The sequence below is a fragment of the Astyanax mexicanus genome, chromosome 17, assembly GCF_023375975.1.
Source record: "Astyanax mexicanus isolate ESR-SI-001 chromosome 17, AstMex3_surface, whole genome shotgun sequence".
NCBI lineage: Eukaryota > Metazoa > Chordata > Actinopteri > Characiformes > Acestrorhamphidae > Astyanax > Astyanax mexicanus.
Genome location: NC_064424.1, coordinates 46,980,001 through 47,004,060, shown reverse-complemented (window position 1 = coordinate 47,004,060; position 24,060 = coordinate 46,980,001). Strand labels below are relative to the sequence as shown.

The 24,060-nt window shown below is 40.4% G+C and overlaps 1 protein-coding gene across 1 annotated transcript in view; it reads left to right on the top strand.

Moving 5' to 3' along the window:
• Window positions 1-7,504: 7,504 nt before the first annotated feature.
• smad7 (SMAD family member 7) overlaps window positions 7,505-24,060 on the top strand; it is a 25,501-nt gene continuing 8,945 nt past the window's right edge. Inside the window, exons 1-3 of the mRNA XM_022676676.2 lie at window positions 7,505-8,789; window positions 11,918-11,971; window positions 17,286-17,357. Of these exons, the coding sequence (XP_022532397.1) occupies window positions 8,282-8,789; window positions 11,918-11,971; window positions 17,286-17,357 (634 nt within the window). The 5' untranslated portion in view covers window positions 7,505-8,281. The remainder of the gene's footprint in view (window positions 8,790-11,917; window positions 11,972-17,285; window positions 17,358-24,060) is intronic.

The following is a 24,060-nucleotide window of genomic DNA, read 5'->3' as shown; positions in this document are numbered from 1 at the left end:
TTAACAGAGATTAAGCCTAGTCATCTATTAATCCATCGATTGATTGATCTCCATTTAAAATGGAAAATGTAGAAGTTCAAGACTAGGCTTAATCCCTGTGTGGGAAAGCAGATGCCACTGTTGTAAAATACTCTTAAACTGTTCTACAGTTTCAGGATGAGCTTTTCTAAGTCTGTACTGGAATAGGGGGGCGTAAATGATGGGACGCTCCTCACAGGGACTCTAAATGAATCTGATTGGATGTTGAGTGTGTGAACGGGTGAAGGTTGTGTTCAGTCTCTGCGTCTGCAGTGAGGGGGGACTGTGGACAGAGGGGTCAAACGTCTGGGTGAAACTGGAGACGTCAGCATGAAATCGAGACCCGTCCCACCCACCACTGTGTCCTGTCACCGTGTCCCGTCTCCGTGTCCCGTCACCGTGTCCCGCCCGGCTCCTGTCTGAGGCATTAAAGGTATTAGAGATATTTCCACGTTCAGCTGAGGACAGTCCAGGGGATCCCACAGGCCTTGTTTCTCACTGTACACACACACACACACACACACACACTGCGTGCTGCACTGCACCAGTCCACTGCATTGCAGTAACGAAGGGGTTCACAGGTACATGTACATGGTTTATATGGTGCCCAGAATGCTGTGATTTTTAATAATCTTCTTTTTAAGCACTTTTTAAGTTATTAATGCCTGGTTTTAAATGTCAGGGCTCTCCTTTTAGGTTCTAGTAAGGAGGTGTGGAGCTACTTTGAGCTGGATAACGGTGTAAAAAGTGATTTATCAGGGTAAATTATGCCCCGTATCTCCCAGTCTGAAGGGTGTTTGTTGGATAAACTGTTAAAATTTCTGGATCTCTGAACGCTGTGGGAGAACGGAGGTGTGCTATTCATCAAAGATAAGAACTTTATATCATGTTTTACTACAACAAAAGTCTATTTTACACCAGAGTTCTCCTTTAATATTTTTAGTTCATCCTAAAAAAAAGTCAATAGAACTTATAAAACATCTTCATAGAGCCAAATGTCTCTGAATTTTACCATGTCACACCAAACTCCCACTCTGAGCAACTCATTTCAGAAAGTTTATCTCAGAAATATTGGAAATATGACAGGAATCTGAACTTTCAGCACATTTAAGGTCTGAGTCTGATTTCAGGTCGCTGTTTCTGAAGCGTCGATCACTTTAATTGGCTGCAGTTTGTTTGTGTGGAGCGTCAAGACGCTGCCGCTTCTATTTTCTCTGCAGAGCGATGGACTGAACTCTGGTTTTTGAACTTTTTCAGGGTTTCTGGGTCTGAAGTGTTGGGGTGGAACCGCCGGGCTGAAGCAGGGTTTTACAGGCACTTCAACAGCAGCATATAAAGCTCATAAAGTGAGGTCTAGAGTTCAGCAGCCTGTTATAAACCCCGTCCAGACCTTACAGTTCAGACCAGATCCACTGCAGCCTGACATATGGTGTCCTGTTCCAGAGACGGCCGAGGCTGTGGGAGGGAGACAGAGAGAGAGAGACAGACAGAGAGAGAGAGACAGGGAGGATAATGACCCAGACTGAGGGACTGGAGGGTGCTGAGTGTCTTCTGTCTCGCAGTTTGTCTCTTTCAGAGCGACGGCTTTTTGTGTCGCTCTCCACACCAGATGACACGCACTGACCCCGTCCTGCTGCCACTGGCAGACACAGAGAGGGGGGGCAGGGGGGGCAACCGCCACCCTGGTGCCACCGTAGTTGAAAAAGTGTCACTAAAGTGGGCTATAAAGTGGCGAAAAAGAGAAATAATGCACTACTTCTGCTCTTTGAATTAGAGAAAATGATTATGATATCAAATTATGATGATGTGCCCCATATTTACTTTTATTTGACCATTTTTGCCAAGATAGCAATACACCAGAAAATTAATCTGAACTTTAAGAACTTCCTTCACACCCATCAACATAGATATATTGACAAGAACTATTGCTATTTAAACAGCGCAGGCAGAAAGATACGACCCCTAGTGTGACTTGGGCTTTTAATATTGTCCGTTTTTATGTATTAAGTATTGGGACACCTGCTCATTTATTGTTTTTTATATAGGACATTATAGTAAAGTTTGACCGGTTATATATATAAAATGCAATTTAACAATACCTGATCAGCATCAGTTAAATTTTCACGCCTTCTTTTAGAAAACCTCTGTTAGTATTTCTTATTTCAGTATATTTCATAAGAATGCCTTAAGAATGAGAATGCTTTATTTCCTCAGAATTCTTAAGACATTTCAGGATATTTCAGCTCGTTTCATAACTAAGTCTGGCTTTGTCTGGGATCGCTGGTTATAAATGGTGTAAGAATTCCACCACATTTCTCACGATACACATTCTACACAGTCTGAAACAGGACCCGACACAGAATCCAGCCTTTTCCCATAAATCTCAGCTCTGTAAAATACGAAGAGATCACTTAAGTTTCTGAATCAGTTTCTCTGATTTTGCTATTTATAGGTTTATGTTTGAGTAAAATGAACATTGTTGTTTTATTCTATAAACTACAAACAACATTTCTCCCAAATTACAAATAAAAATATTCTCATTTAGAGCATTTATTTACAGAAAATGAGAAATGACTGAAATAACAAAAAAAAAGATGCAGAGCTTTCAGACCTCAAATAATGCAAAGAAAACAAGTTCATATTCATAAAGTTTTAAGAGTTCAGAAATAATCAATATTTGGTGGAATAATCCTGATGGTTTTTAATCACAGTTTTTTTTATGCATCTTGGCATCATGTTCTCCTCCACCAGTCTTACACACTGCTCTTTGGATAACTTTATGCTGCTTTACTCCTGGTGCAAAAATTCAAGCAGTTCAGTTTGGTGATTTGATGGTTTGTGATCATCCATCTTCCTCTTGATTATATTCCAGAGTTTTTTTTAATTGGTAATTTTTTTTGGTAGATTTTTTTCCATGTATATATATATGTATATATATATATATATACATATATATATATATATATATAGTAACCCAAACTAATATAGTATATAGTGTTTAGTTTCCCAAAACAAAAAAAAAACAAGTATATCCACATAAACTTGACAAATTCAACATCATAACATTGTTAACTGTAACATTCAGAAAACGTTTTAATTATGATTTAAAGATTGTTTTGTTAGCTCTGATGATACTTGTTCCCCAATAGTCCAATGACGTCCTATATGACTTCAATCAGATCCATGTTACAGGAATCTTAAGGCGCTTTAGGGGAGGCCGTGGACCCGCGTGTTCTGGGATGAGATGTAAATGGAGATTATGGAAATATTCCACGCTGCCATTATGCTGACATTTCTGAGAGTTGGGAAATGTGTCCTCAGGGGTGCGTCTGCTCTCCAGCCTCGAACACAGAGCACTTTAACAAGTGAGAAAAGCGTGACATTTAGAGCTGCCAAGGGTCTCAGCCGAGCTTCAGGGGTGACGTCTTATTTTGTGCACCGTCCCTGATGACCGTGTATTCACAGCGCCGACAACCAGGAGAAGAATTGGGGAACCCGTACAGTATATAACCCCAAAAAACATAAAGATAATGTATATAAACGCCCTACTGGGATAAGTAGAGGAGTGTGAAGCACTTCAACATCAGTTGTAAAAAGCGCAATATTCAGCTCTAGATAAAAATAAGAGATTACTTGAAAATTATGAGTTTCTTTGATTTTATATAATCAAGAGGAAGACGGATGATCACAAGCCATTAAACCACCAAACTGAACTGCTTGAATTTTTACACCAGGAGTAAAGCAGCATAAAGTTATCCAAAAGCAGTGTGTAAGACTGGTGGAGGAGAACATGATGCCAAGATGGATGAAAAAAACTGATTAAAAACCAACCAGGGTTATTCCACCAAATATTGATTATTTCTGAACTCTTAAAACTTTATGAATATGAACTTGTTTTCTTTGCATTATTTGAGGTCTGAAAGCTTTGCGTCTTTTTTTGTTATTTCAGTCATTTCAGTATTTTCTGTAAATAAATGAAAATATTTTTATTTGGAATTTGGGAGAAATGTTGTCTGTAGTTTATAGAATAAAACAACAATGTTCATTTTACTCAAAAATAAACCTATAAATAGCAAAATCAGAGAAACTGATTCAGAAACTGAAGTGATCTCTTCATTTTTTCAGACCTGTATATATAAATAAATCTGATTTCTCTCATTCAAACACCTCAGAATTGCAGTTTTAAAGCTCAGTTTTAATGCTAATTAGACTGTAAACACTATTTTAGAGGTGCTATTATTAAGCAGCTCTAAAATAAACCTGGGCTGGGTGAAACGTTACTCTTCAGACGTGACCTAAGTGTGAACAGGGCACAGGAAGCAGCCTGACCCGCACCTCACTGATGACGTCTAAGGTCATGCAGGCCTGTCAGGCTGAGGGTGGAACTATCCCAGAGCTACAGGACCACTTTAACAGCCACTTATCCCAGTCATGCAGCTTGTCAGCTGCCGGAGCCCCGAGAGAGCACAGTTGAGTAGAGATCCTTGTCTCTCTGGGTGGGTAGAGTACAGTGGGTGGTGCTCTTCTTTCCCCTCATCACTCCTAGGGTGATGTGGATCAGCACAGGGCGTCTGTGAGCTAATGTATATGTACTGTGCAGAAGTTTAGCGCACCAAAATTCGAAAGTTGTGTGTAGGGGTGTAAGAAAATATCAATATTGTGGTCTCAATAATGGTATTTAATTTTGCAATACAGTATTTTTTTATTTGTATTTATTAGTCTATCTATTCATCTACTTATTTTATTTTTAAACTCATTTCACCAGTTTTCCCATCTCTCTTTCTTCTCTCTTTCTCTCTCTATTCCTCTCTCACTATTCTCATCTTTCTTTTTTCTTCTCCCTCTTTCCCTTTGTTTAGTGATGTAAATATGGCATCAGTAAAAATGTGTTTTTAATCATAAAAGCACTTTATTTACACTAACTCATGTTTTAAAGAGATTGACACCATTATATAAGTATAATTGCATTTTATTTTTTATTTTTTCGATTTTTCAACATTTAAATATCCAGTATAAAATGTCTCAAGAACGTCTATAGAATAAATAATGACGTGCCAATAGCTTATTATTATTTTTTTTTTCCCCAAGGTTCTTATTCTATTGGCAGTACTGTTGAACAGAGACTAGAGGAGCTGTGTGTGTGCATTTGTACATATGTGTCAGCAATGGATGCAGCCAATCTAACCAATATCAGCACAGGTGATTACTAGAGCAGCAGCCAATCCTGGTGCAGAAAACGTATTACTTAATATATTAGTGCAGGAGAAAAGTAATTAGCCAATCCCAGCACTGAAGAAAAGTATCTAGCCAATTCCATTAAAGAACAAATGTAAATAGCCAATCCCAGCACAGAGGACAGAGCACTAGCCAATCACAGCGCAGGAAACGCTCTCCTTCCTCCAGACTACCTTCAGCTGAGAGCGCGAGCTCGGCGCCAGTGAGGAATCCGTGAACAATAGAGACTGAGCCGCAGAGTGGCGCCTCTACACACACACACACACACACACACACCACACACACACATACACACACACACACACAGCCCATCATCATCATCATCATTATGACCCTCCTCCTCCTCTTTTCTGCCCTGCAGCCACACAGACTGGCACCCAAATGACCAAACTGTCTGAGGGACACAAAGAGGGAGCTCTCTCTCTCTTTCTCTCTTTCTCTATCTCTCTCACAGCCAGATGTTACCTCTCTCTCTCTCCCTTCTTACCCTTTCTATCTCTTCTTATTCCTCTCTCTTTCATTAGCTTTCTCATTCTTTCATTACTGTCATTTCTCTTTGTTGTCTCCCTTGTTTCATTCCCTTTCTCTCTTTCAGATCTCTCTCATTCTCTCTTCCTTTCTTTTTTCTCTTTCATTTATTCTCTCTCTCTATTGCCATGTCCTTATATTCCTCTCCCTATTCTCCTTCTCTCTCATAATCTCTTTCTTTCTCTGCCTCTCTCTCTTTTTACATCCCCCTCTCTATTCCCATCTCTCTCTCTCACTTATTGACTCCCTTTCTATCTCTATTCTCTTTCTCTCTTATCTCTCTGATCTGTCTGGTTATCTCTCTTTCTTTCTATCTATCTTTTATTCTGTCTCTATTGCCATCTCTCTGTTTTCCTCTCCCTCTTCTTTTCTCTTTCTGTACTTTCATCTTACTTTCTTCCCTCTCTCTATCACTTTTTCACTCTTTTCCCTCTCTCTCTCTCTCTCTCTCTCTCTCTGTGTTGGATGGTGTGAGCTGGTGGGGTGAGTCAGTATTCTGGTCAGTAATGAGGTTTTCTGGCTCCTGAATGTCAGGCTGGTCTCAGTACTGATAGAGCTGGAGGGGTGTTCAGGGTGGGGGGGTCAGTGTTGGGGGAGGGGGGCGGTGGTGGGTCAGTGGGTCAGGACTGTTGATCTGACCCCGTGAAGCCCCGCGGAAGCGCGCGCAGCTGAGTGAGAGCGCGAGCCTGAGAGCAGAGGAAACAGGTTGAGCCAGAAGGCGGCAGCACTGCGCATGTCCTCAGCTCAGGCCTCCCATCCACTCTCTCTCTCTCTCTCTCTCTCTCTCTCTCTCTCTCACACACACACACACACACAGTAATAACAGTCATACTAGTTTATTTAATTTATTTTCTGGTATACTATCAGTAGTGATTAGAATATGAAATAATAGCATTTTATTATTCGTAACCGTGCTTTATACTATACTTTTATAACCTATATATATTTGTATACATGTGACAATAAAGCTAAAGTGCATATTGATGTCAACCTCTGTTTTCGTAATAATAATAAAAAAAACATTTTTAATGTATACAATATACTAATATGCAATATTTATACAATATACTAATATGTATTTCTCTTTTTTTAATACAAAAAATACTTTTTTCAATTTTGTACCATTTCCGATTATTGACCAGACCTAAAAAAGCTTAAATGGCAAAAATAAAGGGACAAAGTGGGGGGTGTTCTAAAACTTTTGACCGATTTGTGTGTGAATGCATATTCAATATACATGCAATTTATTATTATATTATATTGTATTTTATTACTACTCAATTCATTTTCAATAAAATTCAAGTTTGCTTTATTAGCATGACTGTTTTAAAAATAATGACAAAATCGAACATATAGTAAGCCATCAATTAAAATATTTACAGAAACATTATAAAAAAATAATGACAATAGTAACAACGATAGCAACAGTAATTATAACAATAACAATAGTAGTAATTGTAATAATAATCGGGTATGGTAATATTAGCAGTTCCCAATAATCAGGAGTGTCCGGGAGTGTGATCTATCTAATCTGATCTGAAACTTTGTGCGCGAGACTGAGAGCAGAGTCCCCGCGCGCGCGCCTGTAAAGCTCTGAAGCTACCGGAGCTCGTGTTTGCGCAATACAATCCGCTTTTTTTAAAGCGACATGGTGTCTAGACACGCACGTGACCAGCAGGCGCGCCAATGGAGAGAGAGAGAGAGAGACGGAGAGGGAGAGAGACTGAGAGAGAGAGAGAGAGTGGGGGAAGCTCCAGCTCTCCTCCTCCACTCCTTCATTCCCTCGCGCGTGCTTTCAGGGCTCGGGAACTTCAATCGCTCTGCTGGACGGAACCGACGCGACACGACGCGGAGGAGCTCCGTAGCGCTTCAGTCCAGCGTCATTATTCCAGTGTTAAGCGCGCGCGCCTGCTGATCATCTCCGCCCTGTTTCTGGACCCACAGCCTGGCCGTGGATTGTGTCTGTGGATCTGCGAGGCTTTTTTTCTTGTTTATTATCATTATTATCGCCCTGCTTTGGTGGATAAAAACCCGTGTGGATGTAACGTTCACTAAACTGCCTGGATCTCAAACCTTCACGCACGCACACGTCTCGCGCGCGACCTGTATGGGATGTTTTCATGTTTTCATCCAGAACCTGTGCATTGAGAACCAGAACCTGGAGCGTTTTAGCTTATCGTTTGTGTGTGTATATGTGTGTGTATATTTGTATGCATGAGTGTGGAAGCTGCTAGCTAGGTTACGTTAAGTGTGTATGTATACGTTATACGTGTGTATGTGTGTGTTTATATGTATGAATGCATGTAGCTAATGCAGCTACATCGCGTGTGAGTTGTGCAGAATTATTAAAGAGTAAAGTCTGGCGCATGCTACAGACAGCCTCTGCTGCTGCCGCCTCCTCTCCCGCCTCCTCTCGGCCTGTCTGCCGTCCCGGGACCTTCATGCACTGGGCACGGCGCCATGCTCGCTGTGTAGCCGGGCAACCCTCCCTCAGTGCCGCATGTTCAGGAGCAGACGCTCGGGGCTTGTGCGGCGACTTTGGAGGTGCCGTGCGCCCGTCGACGAAGACGGAGAGGCGGGCAGCGGCGGCGGCAGCAGCGGCGGTGGATCGGGGGGAACGACCGGAGGATCCGGGGGAACCAGCGGGTGCTGCATGGGCAAGCCAGCCGCCGGACATAAGGCCGGCCCCGGCTCCGAGGCCGAACTGAAGGCGCTGACCCACTCGGTGCTGAAGCGGATAAAGGAGAAGCAGCTGGAGGGGCTCCTGCAGGCGGTGGAGTCCCGGGGAGGGGCGCGGAGCCCCTGCCTGCTGCTGCCCGGCAAAGTGGACGCCAAACTCGGACAGCAGTCCTACTCCCTCCCGCTGCTTCTCTTCAAGGTTTTCCGCTGGCCGGACCTCCGGCATGGCGCCGAGCTCAAGCGGCTCCCGGGCTGCGAGTCCTACGGCAAGGTGAACCCGGAGCTCGTCTGCTGCAACCCGCACCACATGAGCAGACTGTGCGAGCTAGGTAAGCCTATATATTAAATATATATATTTTATATATTTTTTATATATTTATAGTTGTATAGCTATAGTATATACTAATCTACACTATTTGTGTTGTAGTAGCATAGTATTTTACATAGCTTATATGTTTTATATATATATATATATATATATATATATATATATATATATATATATATATATGTATATATATATATTTTTTATATGCCTTTTTAAATAATGTATACCATTAACTTAGCTAACTTATAGCCTATATGCACACATCCTTACACTAGCTAAGATATACATACTGGTATACACTTATCTAACATCAAACCTGACATAGCCAGCTTAAACACAGTTATAGTCTTACACAGTTATATAGCTGCTATACAGTAGCTATAGCTTATAGTGTTCAATGTAACTAGGTCATCAGTATTATATAGTACAATTCTACAATATATACTTGATGTATATCATTTACACTTATTTATATTTACTGTATGTATCATATATAAGAATTAGTTATACAGTATATAACCTAGCTAGCTTATATACACTGTATTGACAATATATGCAATATATGTCTTAAACACTTAGCTACAGTTTATAGATAGTATTCTGTGTAGCTACTTAAGACATTATGTATTATATATTACAGCATTACACTACCTTTATTTATACATGTCTGACATAATAATAATACAGTCTTACAAAGTTGTATAGCTACAATAGCTATAGCTTATAGTATCCAGTGTAACTAGGTCATCAGTATCACATAGCACAACATTCCAAAATATACTTATCTATACTTATAGACATATAATGTATTTATCCTATAGCTTTCTTAATGACAAACAAAACATATATATTGTAGTTTTACAATACAATACTTTATTTATTTTTATACGTGTATGTTCAAGTATATCATGATATTATAATACAATTTTATCCCCATAGCTTATATCCCATTTAGCTACTATATTGCATGTTATTGACATGTTATAGGTGTTGCTGTAATATATTAATAAGTCTAATATCTATATATAGACCTGCCATTTATAGGAAAATCTAGCTGACCTATATATACAGTTTATATAATATGATTATATGTTATTTTATTCTAAATCATATGTAGTTACAGTACAAGCTTAATGTTTAGTTAAGCTTATACAGGGCAGTATCTAGAGTTCAGTATCTAATATGTTCATATTACAGCCTTTTGTTATGTATCTGTTATGTTTTTGATGTATGTAATGGATATATTACCCCTGATTGATTGAATACAGTCTTTTCTACAGTCATATTTAATTTCCCCTGCTTTTATAGACTGAAGCTGCTGTTATAAAGGTGCAGACTGAGTGCAGACAGTCAGTCTGTTGACATTTGGCTTTGAGGCGGCCGTGTCTCCTGACCTCAGTATCACTATTAACTCCACTCGCAGGTGGATTTAGAACTATGCAGCAAACCCAGACATCTTGATGATGGATCTGATGATCTAATGTCATGATTTAAAGCCTTAAAAGTATGAAATCTGATTATATAAGAGATTTAAAGCAGTAAAATGAAGGATGTTGTTTGTTAGCAGTTTCAGTATAGCAGGTTTTAATACATATATGTACTGTTCAGTCATAAGAGAAACTAAAATGACTTATATACTTATATTTACGTTTACAAAGTTAAATATTTAACAAATTCACTCATTCCTTACTCATTATTCTCACTTATTATTATCTGTAATCTTTTATTTATCATTTAGTAGCTCAACTTTAATTATAAAAGCAAGAATCCGACATGTAGGCCAACATACTGACCCTTTACTTACTTAAGTGGATGAAGTTACTTAATGTGTGTATATTTTTTGTATTATTCAGTAGCTATTTTTTATCATTCTAGAGCTTAAAATAAAAATAATATGTCAGTTTATGTGTCTGTAGTTAAAAGAGTTGGGAAATTGAAAAGCCAACGTTTAAAACAGCAAACTTTTAAACAGGTTTTTGTTAAAATAATGACCCATATCTAAATTGTTGATTATTATGTAGTGATTTAGATTCTTAGATTCTTCAATTAGCCTTTTAAAATATATATATTAACATATCTGATACTCCTAGAAGTTCAGAGGCATTTTAAAACATTTATTACATTTATTTATTACATTATATTTATTAAGACCAGCTAAATCAGAATGAGAGATATCGCTGCGAGCGTAGAGATGCGCAATATTACAATATTTTATCGTAGTGTTTTACTTTTTTGAGTACTCTAAGGCCTGTCACAATAATCATGCATAGTCATGCTTCAATAACTGTGACTCCATATATATATACACATACACACAGTGTGGAAGTAGGTAAAGAAATGGGTATATAATTCCCAAACTAATTATAATAAATGATTTGTTCAATTTTTGTCGTCTTTAAAAAGTGTTTAATTTCTTTTCTTTAAGCTATCCTGTTATCATCGTGTCAGTGGCATTTAATAGTTTAAAAATAGCAAAAATATCGTGTATTCCACTGATTTCTGGGACAATATATCGTCCAAAAACAATTATAACTATGACAGACTTAAGTACTCAGAAACATTGACTAACTGCGACATTGTTAGAATTATTAGTTTATCATTATATTATTAGTTATAATATATAACATTATTAATTAAATATATTTTAAATATATTTAATTTAAAATATTTAATAATTTAATAATTTAATAATATATTTTAAATTAAATAGTCAGCTGCTTGTGATGCATTTATTTGCATATATTTGAATAACAAAATCTGTCACATACTGTGTTAAATATCGTGTATGGTGGAAATGTGTGTAAATATCGTGATATATATAATATTTGAACCGTATCGCAGCAGCAACAGTATTGCAGTGTGTGTATGAGTGTGTATAAGTGTGTATGAGTGTGTGTGTGTATGAGTGTGTAAGGTCCTGCCCTGCTGGAGGGCCCCTATCCACCCCCCCCCCTCCGTTCAGCCTGGCGCCAGGCGGCTCCGTGTTTATCCGCGCCGCTCTGCCTCCAGCCCTCTCCGCTAACACAAACACTTTTCCAAAAAGAATGCCAACTGTTATCATAAGTTTCTATCTCTCCCCCGCCGCTGTTTCTCATGCTCTCTTCTTCTTCTTCTTCTCTTCTCTTCCAGAGTCCCCTCCTCCCCCGTACACACGCTACCCAGTGGACTTTCTGAAACCACCCGGTAAGTTCTGCAAAGTTATCTCTCCTCAAATCTCCTCAAATCGTCTCCCGCCGCCCCGAGACTGCGGCTGCTTTTTCCTTTTTTGAGTCATCCTGTAACCTTTTAAGTCACTGTCCGCAGTTCTGTGTTTATTCTCCCTCCTCGTCTTCTTTTTAAACACACTTTACGTAACAGGGAGACTGTTTTCAGTTCGGGGTTCGGGTTTATTTGGTGTCCTTTTGACTCAGAAAGCTTTAAAAACTCTGAATATCTGTCTGTCTGTGGTGAAAATTCCACACTCATACTCTCATAATATTATATTGTACTATATATTACATCAATATACAACAGTTTCTACTGTTTTTTAAAGCTGTTGTTCTATATGAAAAATATCTATGAGAAATGTTTTGGTTGCCATATATATTAGGTACATCTCTTGTATTGTATACAGACTGTATAAGTGCAGATACAGAGCACTGTGTAATGTGTTAATGTGTATATAGAGCATACTGTAGTATGTAGTATATACAAAATAAGTCTTATACATCTACACCTGTACAGTACAGTACCAATATCTTGTATCAATAGTATCAATACTAGGTTTATGTTTGAGTAAAATGAACATTGTTGTTTTATTCTATAAACTACAGACAACATTTCTCCCAAATTCCAAATAAAAATATTCTCATTTAGAGCATTTATTTACAGAAACTTTTAGAGAAATGACTGAAATAACAAAAAAAAGATGCAGAGCTTTCAGACCTCAAATAATGCAAAGAAAACAAGTTCATATTTATAAAGTTTTATCTTTGCATCATGTTCTCCTCCACCAGTCTTACACACTGCTTTTGGATAACTTTATGCTGCTTTACTCCTGGTGTAAAAATTCAAGCAGTTCAGTTTGGTGGTTTGATGGTTTGTGATCATCCATCTTCCTCTTGATTATATTCCAGAGGTTTTTAATTTGATAAGTTAAAGAAACTCAGAGGTGTATGTGTATATATGTATATGTATATATGTATGTATATATATATATAATGCTACCTATATCCATACAGAGCAGTGTGTAAGAGTGTGAGTGTGTGATATGATACAGCAGATCACGGGTGATGTGTTTTGATTTATGATGGACAGAATACAGCAGTCTGCCAGACTTCTGTAATAGACTGGCACAGTGCCACAGCCTAAACCCAATCCAGCCTGGCACTGCGGGGGGGGAGTGCTGTCTGCACAAACTCCTGGCAGCTCCGATAAAGAGCAGGACGGCTCCAGGACGGAGAGAGAGACGGGGAGATGGAGGGATAGAGGGATGGAGGGATGGGGGTGGGTTGAGAGAGGAGCGGAAGCGTTCCTCACGCAGGGGAAGAAGGCTGGGACATCTCTCTCTGGAGCCCGGTTTTATCTGCTGAATTAATCTGAGCTTTTGGGAGTGTCTGACTGTGTGTCTTTCCTTCTGTCTCTCTCTCTCTCTCTTATTCTCTCTCTTTTCTCTCTGCCTCTCTCTCTTTCTCTCTCTCTCTCTGTATATATGTGTTGTTGAATATGATGAATCTATGTATATATATATATATATATTAATGCTGGGCAATATTTCAATATATATATGTATATATATTTATATATATATATATATATACGTATATATATATATATATATATAATCACAATAAAATGTTCTAAAAGTCTGTTATTAACAGGCCCAACTACACAAATTAGAAAATGTATTTTTTCCATTGTTTTTTCATTGTGGAGGTTTCTTGTGTTTTTTATATTGTTCATATTAACCCTCTATAACATGATTTACATATTTGTTAAGAAAAATATAAGAAAAGTATTTCAGCCTACTTTTTTTTAGAGCTTTGGGAGTCCCTGTTGATAAATCCATCAAAAATAGAACCAAAATATATAAGAGTGAAAAGCAAAACATATAGCCACAATAATAGTAAACACACTGAAAGGAAAATGCAATTATCCTAATTTAAAATGTATCATTTTTGTTAATTTGTTGCCTGAAAGCAACAGCATGCTGTAGAGGAATGATTAATATAGTTATAATGTATATTGACGTATATTGTGTGATATAGAAATATATGTACGTTTTTGTTAATATAATCCAGTTTATATATCCAATTTATTTATTTTTTTGAGGATAATTGACACAAAAAAGATCACACACACTCATCACTCGTATGGTAAAGCTTAGTGTCAGAATAAAAAAAGGTGTGTGTGTGTGTGTGTGTGTGTGTGAGACAGAGAGAGACTGAGGGAGACTTTAACTGCTTGTTGGCTGCTTTTGCGTCATCTGCTCAGCCATGAGTCATGACTTTTTATGAATCAGATTTTTGAGTGTGTGTGTGTGTGTGTGTGTGTGTGTGTGTGTGAATGAAAGAGAGGCGCCATGGTGGAGGAGAGGAAGGACTATTTGGGGAGGAAGCTTCCTTTACAGACTCTCCTGCATTAACTACTTACTGTAGAGAGAGAGAGAGAGATGGAGAGAGAGAGAAAGAGAGAGAGAGTGAAAGAGAGAGTATATCTCTCAATGAACATGCTGAGAGGAAGTCATTTGTCACCACAGCTGTGTTTCTACGAAGACTGTGTGTGTGTGTGTGTAGTGTGTGTGTGTAGTGTGTGTGTGTAGTGTGTGTGTGTGTGTGCAGTGTGTGTGTGTGTGTGTGTGTGTGTGGCAGAGATATTAATAGGACAATAGAGGCAGACTGTGGAGGGTTGCTTCATTTAGTCAAGCCGACTCCTTTGTTACTGCTTTGTGTTCCCTGTCACTGACCTAACATATGCCGTCTCACTCACACACACACCCCACACGCACACACACACACACCTTTCACAGCCGAGTGTGAAGATCAGGTCATTTGTGTCTACGATTTGCATATCAATCGTCTGACCACCATTCAAAAGAAAACAAAGAGTCTGAGCAGAGAGAGACGTTCTGTTTCTCCGTCTGTAGAAATAAAAACAGACAAACATCTTTTTAAAAAAAGCTAAAAAATCCACTTAGAAAATTAGCAGAACTATATATGTAACATCCAGCTGAACGCTAAAGTAAAAGAAAGCTTTATGTTTAATCTAAAAGCTAAAAGAAGATAAATGTTGAGCTAAACACTCAAATAATGAATTATGTTCATTTAAAAGTTTAACTGAACACTGAACTAATTCTATATAAGAGTTAGCTAAACAGAAGCTAACATATTAGGATTAATGCTAGCTAAATGCTAAATGCTAAAAGAAAGCTACAATCCAGGTTTTTAAGATAAAAGGATAAAAGTAGACTGAGAATCAAGGATAAGGACAAAAACTGAGTATGAGTAGTGCACTCTCTCTCTCTCTCTCTTTTCCTCTTTCGGCCTCTCTCTCTCTCTCTCTCTCTCTCTCTCTCTCTCTCTCAGTGGTCAGTGAGTAAGGCTCATGTTTGACCGTGCATCTCATTAGCTCGACCGCAGCAAAACGACTGGCTCCAGCCTCCGGACACTTTACCGGGAAAAAGAGAGAGAGAGAGAGAGAGAAATGGAGAGAGCGAGAGAGAGAGAGTCAGAAAAAATGAGAGAGAGAGAGAGAGAGCGAGAGAGAAATTGAGAGCGAGAAATAAGCGAGAGAGTCTGAGAGAGCGAGAGAGTCAGAAAGAGTGAGAGAAAGCGAGAGTCAGAGAGAGTGAGAAATAAGCGAGAAAGTCAGAGAGAGCAAGAGAGTCAGAAAAAGCAAAAGTGCCATAGAGAGTGAGAGAGCAAATGAGCAAAAAAGTGAGAGTAGGAGAGAGCGCGAGAGTCAAAAAGAGTGAGAGAGCAAAAAGTGAAAGAAAGTGGGAAATAAGTGAGACAGTGAGAGAGAAATAAGCAAGAGATTTAGAGAGAGTGAGAGAAATAAGCGAGAGAGTCAGAAAGAGCGCGAGAGCAAGACAGAGGAAGCTTCATTTGGTTCTGCTCACCAGGAAAGTTCTGACCAGTAAACATGACCAGTTTATTGAGGCTGTAATTAAGGTGTTATACTGTAATGAAGTTAAATTAATTATTAGAAAAACTGCAATAGTATTAAAAACATTTTCATAATGCATAAACATAAAATCTGCAGAAAAGAAGAAGAAGAGATTAACTGTTTATTATAACTCTAAGATTTGGGATTTGGGTTTGCAACACAGAATTGTGCAGAGCTGCTGTTTAGTGGGTGGGGTTAAATCAGTTTAAACAGTAAATCCTGGAGCCTCTGTAGATGTTGGGGAGCGAGGAGGCCGTGTTTGGACAGAAGCAGAGCTGATATTTGGTGAAAAGCAGCAGAAGAACATGATGTTTCTGAAACTCGGAGTGAAAACAGCGTCTGAAATCCTGCAGCTTTCACTTTCCCTCGCTCTGAGTTTCTGTACAGGCAAGATAAACACACTGTTTTCTGCAAAGGAGGCATTGCTGAGGGGGAAAGAGGCATAAAGGCAACCCTGGTTCAGTGTGTGTGTGTGTGTGTGTGTTCCAGTTCTAATAGGAATATACAGTTTAGCAGGATACACTCCATCAAGCCAAAAACAATGAAGGAGACAGGAAATGGCCTCAGCCTTGAAAGCTGTGTACAGTAAATTTTCTAAATGGCATGCCAGCAGACAGGGAAAACTCACTCGCTGTGCGTGTGTGTGTGTGTAAGTGTGTGTGTGTATATGTGTGTGTGTGTAACTTAGCTCCACCGACACTAAGCAGGACTTTGAGTAGTTTCCATAGCAATTGGAGCTGCAGGTAATTATACATTCCATTCAGAGTATATAGAATATAAACACTCGCGGACCCACCCACTGGCTCAACCGACCAATCAGACGCCTCCACCTTCAAACGGCTGTGCGTTAGTTGAAATGTCTGCTCAGGCTTTTAAATAGTTTAGATAGACTCTCTGCCGTCTGCCTTCTCTTTACGTTTAACCAAAAAACACCAAATATACAAAAAATAATAAAAATAAGAGACCACTTAAAAAATGATGAGTTTCTTTGATTTCGAATCGAGAAAGATGGATGATCATCAAGTTCATCAAACCACTTGAATTGAACTGCTTGAATTTTTGCAACAAGAAGTAAAGCAGCAAGCAGCATAAAGTTATCCAAAAGCAGTGTGTAAGACTGGTGGAGGAGAACATAACCAGGGTTATAACCAGGTTATTCCAGCAAATATTGATTTATGAACACTTAAAACTTTATAAATAGGAACGTTTGGGAATTTTTTCTTTGCATTATTTAAGATCTGAAAGCTCTGCATCTTTTTTTGTCATTTCAGCCATTTCTCATTTTCTCATGTGTGTGTGGGTATATAATATTCTAATCTCACTTTCTCTCTCTTTTTTTTTCTCTTAACAGATTCCCCAGACTCTATACCTGCTTCCACTGAAACTGGGGGAACGATACATTCAGCCCCTGTGGGGTTCTCAGGTAAGAACAAGCTCCACCTCTTTTTTACCTTCTCTCTTACTCTCTCTCTCTTTTTTCATCTTCTCTCTTCTTAAACCTGTCTGCCCTACTATCCCCCTTTCATCTCCGGTTCACTCACTCGCTCCCACTTGTTTAGCAGTGTCGTACTGACGCCTGGCTCACTGTAGACGGCTGTCACTGGTGATGAGATGATGTTTAAAAGTGGGTAGACACCTGAAAGACCTGCTCTTTCATTGCTGTGAGGCTGATTTGATTGCATCCAGCCATATATGAGCTTCATGTACTAGTATAGGTGATATTGGTGATTGTAATATCTATAATAACTAATGATCCAGAGTGTCTGAAAACACTTTTGGACACTTAAATAAGTTGAATCTCGCTCTGAAACACGGAGAGCTCAGTCCCAGGCTGAGGCTGAGGGATCCAGCAGTGTTTATGAGAGGCACTGGGAGGTAGAACGAGGGAGTGGAGGGAGAAAAGGGGGGAGAGAGAGAGAGAGAGAGAGAGAGAGTTGGTTTGGAGTTCGCTTCATTCATACAGATGTTTCTCATTAGTGGGACTTTAAAGGCTTTTTTTATGCAATGGTGGGTGTGCACTGCCTGAGATGGGGAGGGATTGAGTGTGTGTGTATATGAGTGTGTATATGTGTGTGTGTGTGTGTGTGTGTGTGTGTTTCTAGATCAGCTCAGAGATAGCAGCATACTTAGCCTGAGAAGCGGTGCATAAACATGGCTAAAACTAGAGCTCTAAAAGCCCCAGGCTTCAGGGTTGAGGTGTGGGCCGATAGACGGAGTTCTGTGTGTGTGTGTGTGTGTGTGTGTGTGTGTGATGGACGTGCCGGATTATGTTGCCTATGTGTTCTTTCAGGCCTGTGCTGGAGCTGCTCCCTCTCGCCGGCCCCTCGTGTGCCCCGCCGTTTGTTTTACGTCTCTTTTGTGTGTGTGTGTGTGTGTGTGTGTGTGTGTGTAAGGATGAAAAGCTTGCCGCTCCTGTGCCGACGGCAGCATGCCGTGCGAGCAAAACCCACTACTATCAGTCTTCTCCTATCTTCTCTTTCTTCTCCCTTGTCTCATCTTGTCTCATGTCTTGTGTTCTTTATCTTCTGATCTTTATTTCTCCTCTTTTCTCTCCTCTCTTCTCTTCTCGTCTCTTCTCTTTCTCTCTCTCTTCAGCTGTGTGGGAGAGCTGTTAGAATGTAGGGTTTGATCATGTTGAGTTTCAGCAGAAAGAATTTTTTGTTTTGTTCTCCGTCAGCCTCTAATCCCGACGTGGTCCTGAACAAACACACTGTGTTATTACATTGCGCTGCCCAAATGTGTGTGTGTGTGTGTATGAGAGAGAGTGTGTGTGTGTGTGAATGAGAGAGAGAGAGAGAGAGAGAGAGAGAGAGAGAGAGGGGTTGGTGTATTCAGGCAGGGTTGTGTTGTAGGTCTAGTGGAAAATCCAAGCTGAACTGAAAGTAGGCTCCAGTGTTCTGCTCCTCCTGCGTGGTAAATAAGTGTGTGTGTGTGTGTTGTTCTGCTCCTCTGGTGCAGTAAATAGGCAGCTCCATGCATGTCCTCTTTACTGGCAGGCAAAAGAACAGACCTGCTAAAGCCTTCATTAGGTAATGGTCAGGATGGTAGGGGTGTGGTGTAGTCTGGAATAAGATTGCAGTGGGGCAGTGCATTAGTTAAGTGTGCAGAATTGGCTGGATATGCAGTGGTGCAGTGGTTTTAAGGTTAAAGGTGCTGTGGTTAAGGGTTACGGTTTGAGGATGCAGTGGTTTTAAGGGTAAGGGTGCAGTGGTGCAGGATTATTGGTTGAGGATGCATTGTGTTCAGGGTAATTGGTTCTGGTTGCAGTGGTCTCAAGGGTAAGGGTGCAGTGTTGTAGGGTTATTGGTTAAGTGTGCAGAATTAGATAGAAATGCAGTGCTGCAGGGTTATTGGTTGAGGATGCAGTGGTTTAAAGATTTAGGGTGCAGTGGTTTTAAGGGTTAATGGTTGAGGATGCAGTGGTTTTAAGGGTAAGGGTGCAGTGGTTTTAAGGGTTAATGGTTGAGGATGCAGTGGTTTTAAGGTTAAGGGTGCAGTGGTTTTAAGGGTTAATGGTTGAGGATGCAGTGGTTTTAAGGGTAAGGGTGCAGTGGTTTTAAGGGTTAATGGTTGAGGATGCAGTGATTTTAAGGGTAAGGGTGCAGTGGTTTTAGGGGGAAGGGTGCAGTTGTTTAGGGTTAATGGTTGAGGATGCAGTGATTTTAAGGGTAAGGGTGCAGTGGTTTTAAGGGTTAATGGTTGAGGGTGCAGTGGTTTTAGGGGGAAGGGTGCAGTTGTTTAGGGTTAATGGTTGAGGGTGCAGTGGTTTAAATGGTTATTGGTTGAGGATGCAGTGGTATAGTTGTGTGTGTGTGTGTGTGTGTATCTGTGTTAGCCTGAGCTGGATTATTGGATGAAGTAAATCGTGTGTGTGTATATATGTGTGTGTGTGTGTGTTGTTTGTCCTGGAAAGCTGGGGGTTAATCTTGACAGCCATCAATAGACCTGCACTGTAGATCTGTATATGAGTGTGTGTGTGAGAGGTGGTATGTGTGTGTGTGTGTGTGTGTGTGTGTGTGTGTGTGTGTTGGAGCCGGCTGGGCAGTGTAAGGTGAGAGTGGAGTCTCCACACACTCAGACTGGCCTCCTGCCCACTGTCTCACACACACACACACACACACTTCCTCTACACAGACCTCAAATAATGCAAAGGGTATTATTAACCACACACACACACACACACACACACACACACACACACACACACACACACACACATATATACACACACAATCATAAATCCCCCTCTCGACCCCCAATCAAACAAATGCCTGGTGTCTTCAGATATCCCCTGCAAATACATTATAAGGAGAATAAAAGTATTGGGACAAATGTCCTTTAACTGTCTCTTCTGTCCAGCGAAGGCTGTCCTCTGGATTCTGAACCAGTGTGAGCAGTGAACGAGTGTGAGCAGTGAACGAGTGTGCAGTGAACGAGTGTGAGCAGTGAACGAGTGTGAGCAGTGAACGAGTGTGCAGTGAACGAGTGTATTGAACGAGTGTGAGCAGTGAGCGAGTGTGCAGTGAACGAGTGTATTGAACGAGTGTGAGCAGTGAGCGAGTGTGCAGTGAACGAGTGTATTGAACGAGTGTGAGCAGTGAGCGAGTGTGTGCAGTGAACGAGTGTGAGCAGTGAGCGAGTGTGTGCAGTGAACGAGTGTGCAGTGAACGAGTGTGAGCAGTGAACGAGTGTGCAGTGAACGAGTGTGAGCAGTGAACGAGTGTGCAGTGAACGAGTGTGAGCAGTGAACGAGTGTGCAGTGAACGAGTGTGAGCAGTGAACGAGTGTGAGCAGTGAACGAGTGTGCAGTGAACGAGTGTATTGAACGAGTGTGAGCAGTGAGCGAGTGTGCAGTGAACGAGTGTATTGAACGAGTGTGAGCAGTGAGCGAGTGTGCAGTGAACGAGTGTATTGAATGAGTGTGAGCAGTGAGCGAGTGTGCAGTGAACGAGTGTATTGAATGAGTGTGAGCAGTGAGCGAGTGTGCAGTGAACGAGTGTGAGCAGTGAAAGTGAGTGTGCCGTGACGACGCGCTCCTTCATTCCTGGGTTGTTTGGGTTAGCCAAGGAGGAAAGGGCAGCACAGGAAATGACATCATTCCTCGGAGGAAAAAGCGCAGGGTCTGGGAAGGGCCCTCCTGGTGGCCTCCACGAAACGGAAAGAAAACATTCAGAGAAAAACATAAAGACACAAAGTCGTTTCTCTGAGAGAGAGAGAGAAATTGAGAGATATACGGAGAAGCGGAGAGACAGAAAGCATAAGAAAGAGAGATGAAAGAGAAGAAGAGAGAGAGTGAGAGAAAGAAAAACGAGTATGAGAAGTAAAACAGAGAAGAAAAAAGAAAATAAAGCAGAAACAGAAGAAGAAAGAGAGCGAGAGAAAAGAACAAGCATGAAAACAGAAATGGAAAAAAGATTAGGAGCAAAATTACAGCGAAAGAAGAGAGAGAAAATAAAAGAGAGAGACTCTGAAACATGGAGTTGTAGTGTGTGCTCAGAGATAGAGAGAGAGAAAGAAAGCGAGAGAATAAAGGGAGAAAAGTGGAGAGAGGAGAGAGAGAGAGAGAGAGAGAGAGGCGTCTCTCTAATTTCAGAGCCTCTCTGCTGTTCTGTTCTTTCATTACTGCCCACTTCCTCCCTCAGCACTGCAGCCAAACTGTGTGTGTGTGTGTGTGTGTGTGTGTGTGTGTGTGTGTGTGTGTGTGTGTGTGTGTGTGTGCGTGCGTGCGTGTGTGTGCGTGCGTGTGTGTGCATGTGCGTGCGTGTGTGTGTGTGTCGGGATTTTGGCTGGCCGCTCGGCTCGGCTCCTCTCCCTGTGTCATTATGCTGCCCTCGAAAAAACAGCCCAGAGAGAGAGAGAGAGAGAGAATGAGAGTGCGAAATGGAAGGAATGAAGAGAGAGAGAGAGAAATAGAGAGAGAGAGAGAGAGAGAGAGAGAGAGAGAAGGGGGTTGGTTGAGCAGAAGAAACCCTAAAGAGAGATAGATGAGGGAGAAATGGGAGAGAGACAGCATTCTACAGTGTGCTCTCTACAGTATGTGTGTGTTCTGTGCTGTTTTACTGCAGTGTAAACAGTTAATCCAGTTCCATTTGTGAATCCAGTGTATTTTAAACTGTCAGTCTGAATTGGTCCAGAGGAATCAAACTGAACTGATAATTCAAATGTTGAGAATTATGACATTTTAGGATTTAGAGATTCATAATTCATAATTAATCCAGTTCCAGTTGCGTGTTCACACCAGTTGTGTGAGTGAGAGATTTAGATCATTTGAATTCAGTCTATTTTTTAATGATGATTCTGAACTGAATCTTATTGTAGTGAAATTTAGATTCACTGATTTTGTGAAGCATTTTTGCAAAGATTTATCATTGAATTGAAATGAATTGAATTGAATTGAAGTATGAGGTCATGGATCTTTACACCACTATTTTGTGTGTGTGTTGTATGTGTGTGTCTGTGTGTGTGTAGAGCATGATCAGCTATGGGCTGCTCCATTCATGCATTTCATGACCAGTGCTGAAACCTTGGGTTGGGTGTTTAATTTAGTCCCAGTGAGACATCACTGAACACACACACACACACACACACACACACACACACACACACACACTGGGCGGTCTCCAGCCTGTCTGGTGTCTGGGTGGATGGTTGCGGTTGGGGTTGAGCAGATTATAATTAATAGTCCTCATTTAGAGAACAAAACAAAGCCAAGACAACACGAGTGTCTACACAACTGGCATGACTGGTTGTATGAAGCCACACACACACACACACACACACACACACAATGGTGATATACACATACATGCACACACACATACACACGCACGCACGCATGTTTCCCACGGCGATTGTTAACATCCTGGCTTCTGAACAATGGCGATGGTTGTTCTGTTCTGTCTGAGGCACTTGTATGTATATGAGTGTGAGTGTGTGTGTATCAGTGTGTGTGTGTGTGTGTATCAGTGTGTGTGTGTGTGTGTGTCGGGATGTTGGGGAGAATGGCGAGGGTTGATGACATCGCTGTTTGTCGGAAGGTTTACAAAGAGCGCCGGTGTTTGTTTATGTTGCACAACGATGCTTGCACGAAATACTGTGTGTGTGTTTGGGTGTGTGTGTGTGTGTTGGGGTGTGTGTGTTGGGTGTTGGGTGTGTGTGTGAGTGTTCTGAGGAAGTGATGGATTCCTGAGTGAATTTCTGATCGTCTCGCTTGATTGGCTGCTGGTTGCCGTGTTACACAATGTCATAAAGGTATTTCTATTGTTACATCACTGACCTTTGACCCCTGGTGGGCACTGTGATGTCATAACCGGCCATTCCGAGAGGCGAGAGCTCACAGTTCACTCTCAGGTTACCTGTACAGAATGTGGCAGAGTAATAGATGGTAAAACATGGAGAGCTTCAGTTAGAGTGCATTACCAGCTGATAATGGCACTCGTAGAATGACAAATGATCATAAATGATCTGTGCAGTATCATTTATTTTACTTTAGTCCTGGATATATGGAGATATTTGGAGTGCATTATTATTATTAGTATCAGACTTGATTCTTAATTCTGTTACAAATCTGATAGAATTATTTGTCTATCATTTAATTTCTCAGTTATTAGGAGTGTGCTGTGTCATATTGAATCGTATGCAATGATAAAATTTAATCTTCATTTTGTTGCAGTAGTGTATTCTAGAAATATATATTTTTTAATTAATTGTTTTGTCTTATTGTCGAGAGTATCGTTATCACAAAAAATACAATTAAATATTGTGATATTATTTTAAGGCCATATCGCCCACCTCTAATTGGAGGTCATGAAAACTCCACTTGTGCCCAGCACAAGTATGGTGAATATGGTCTTGTCTCGTCATGTCTTGTCTTGTCTTGTCTAACCAACTTACGACTAACATACTCATTTAATACTATTAAACCACTAGATGGCTAAGCTAATTGGCCTAGAAGGTTTTGTTTGGCCAAAAAATGAAGTACATGCATCCAAATAATGACAAAATGTATCTAATATAATGGATTCATAATCTCAAAATCAATAATTCATCACGACCGAACCGCTGCTATTGAATCTGCGCGTTGAGAAGCACGTATAGCCGGCGGACTGTAGTGTACAGTAGAGCAG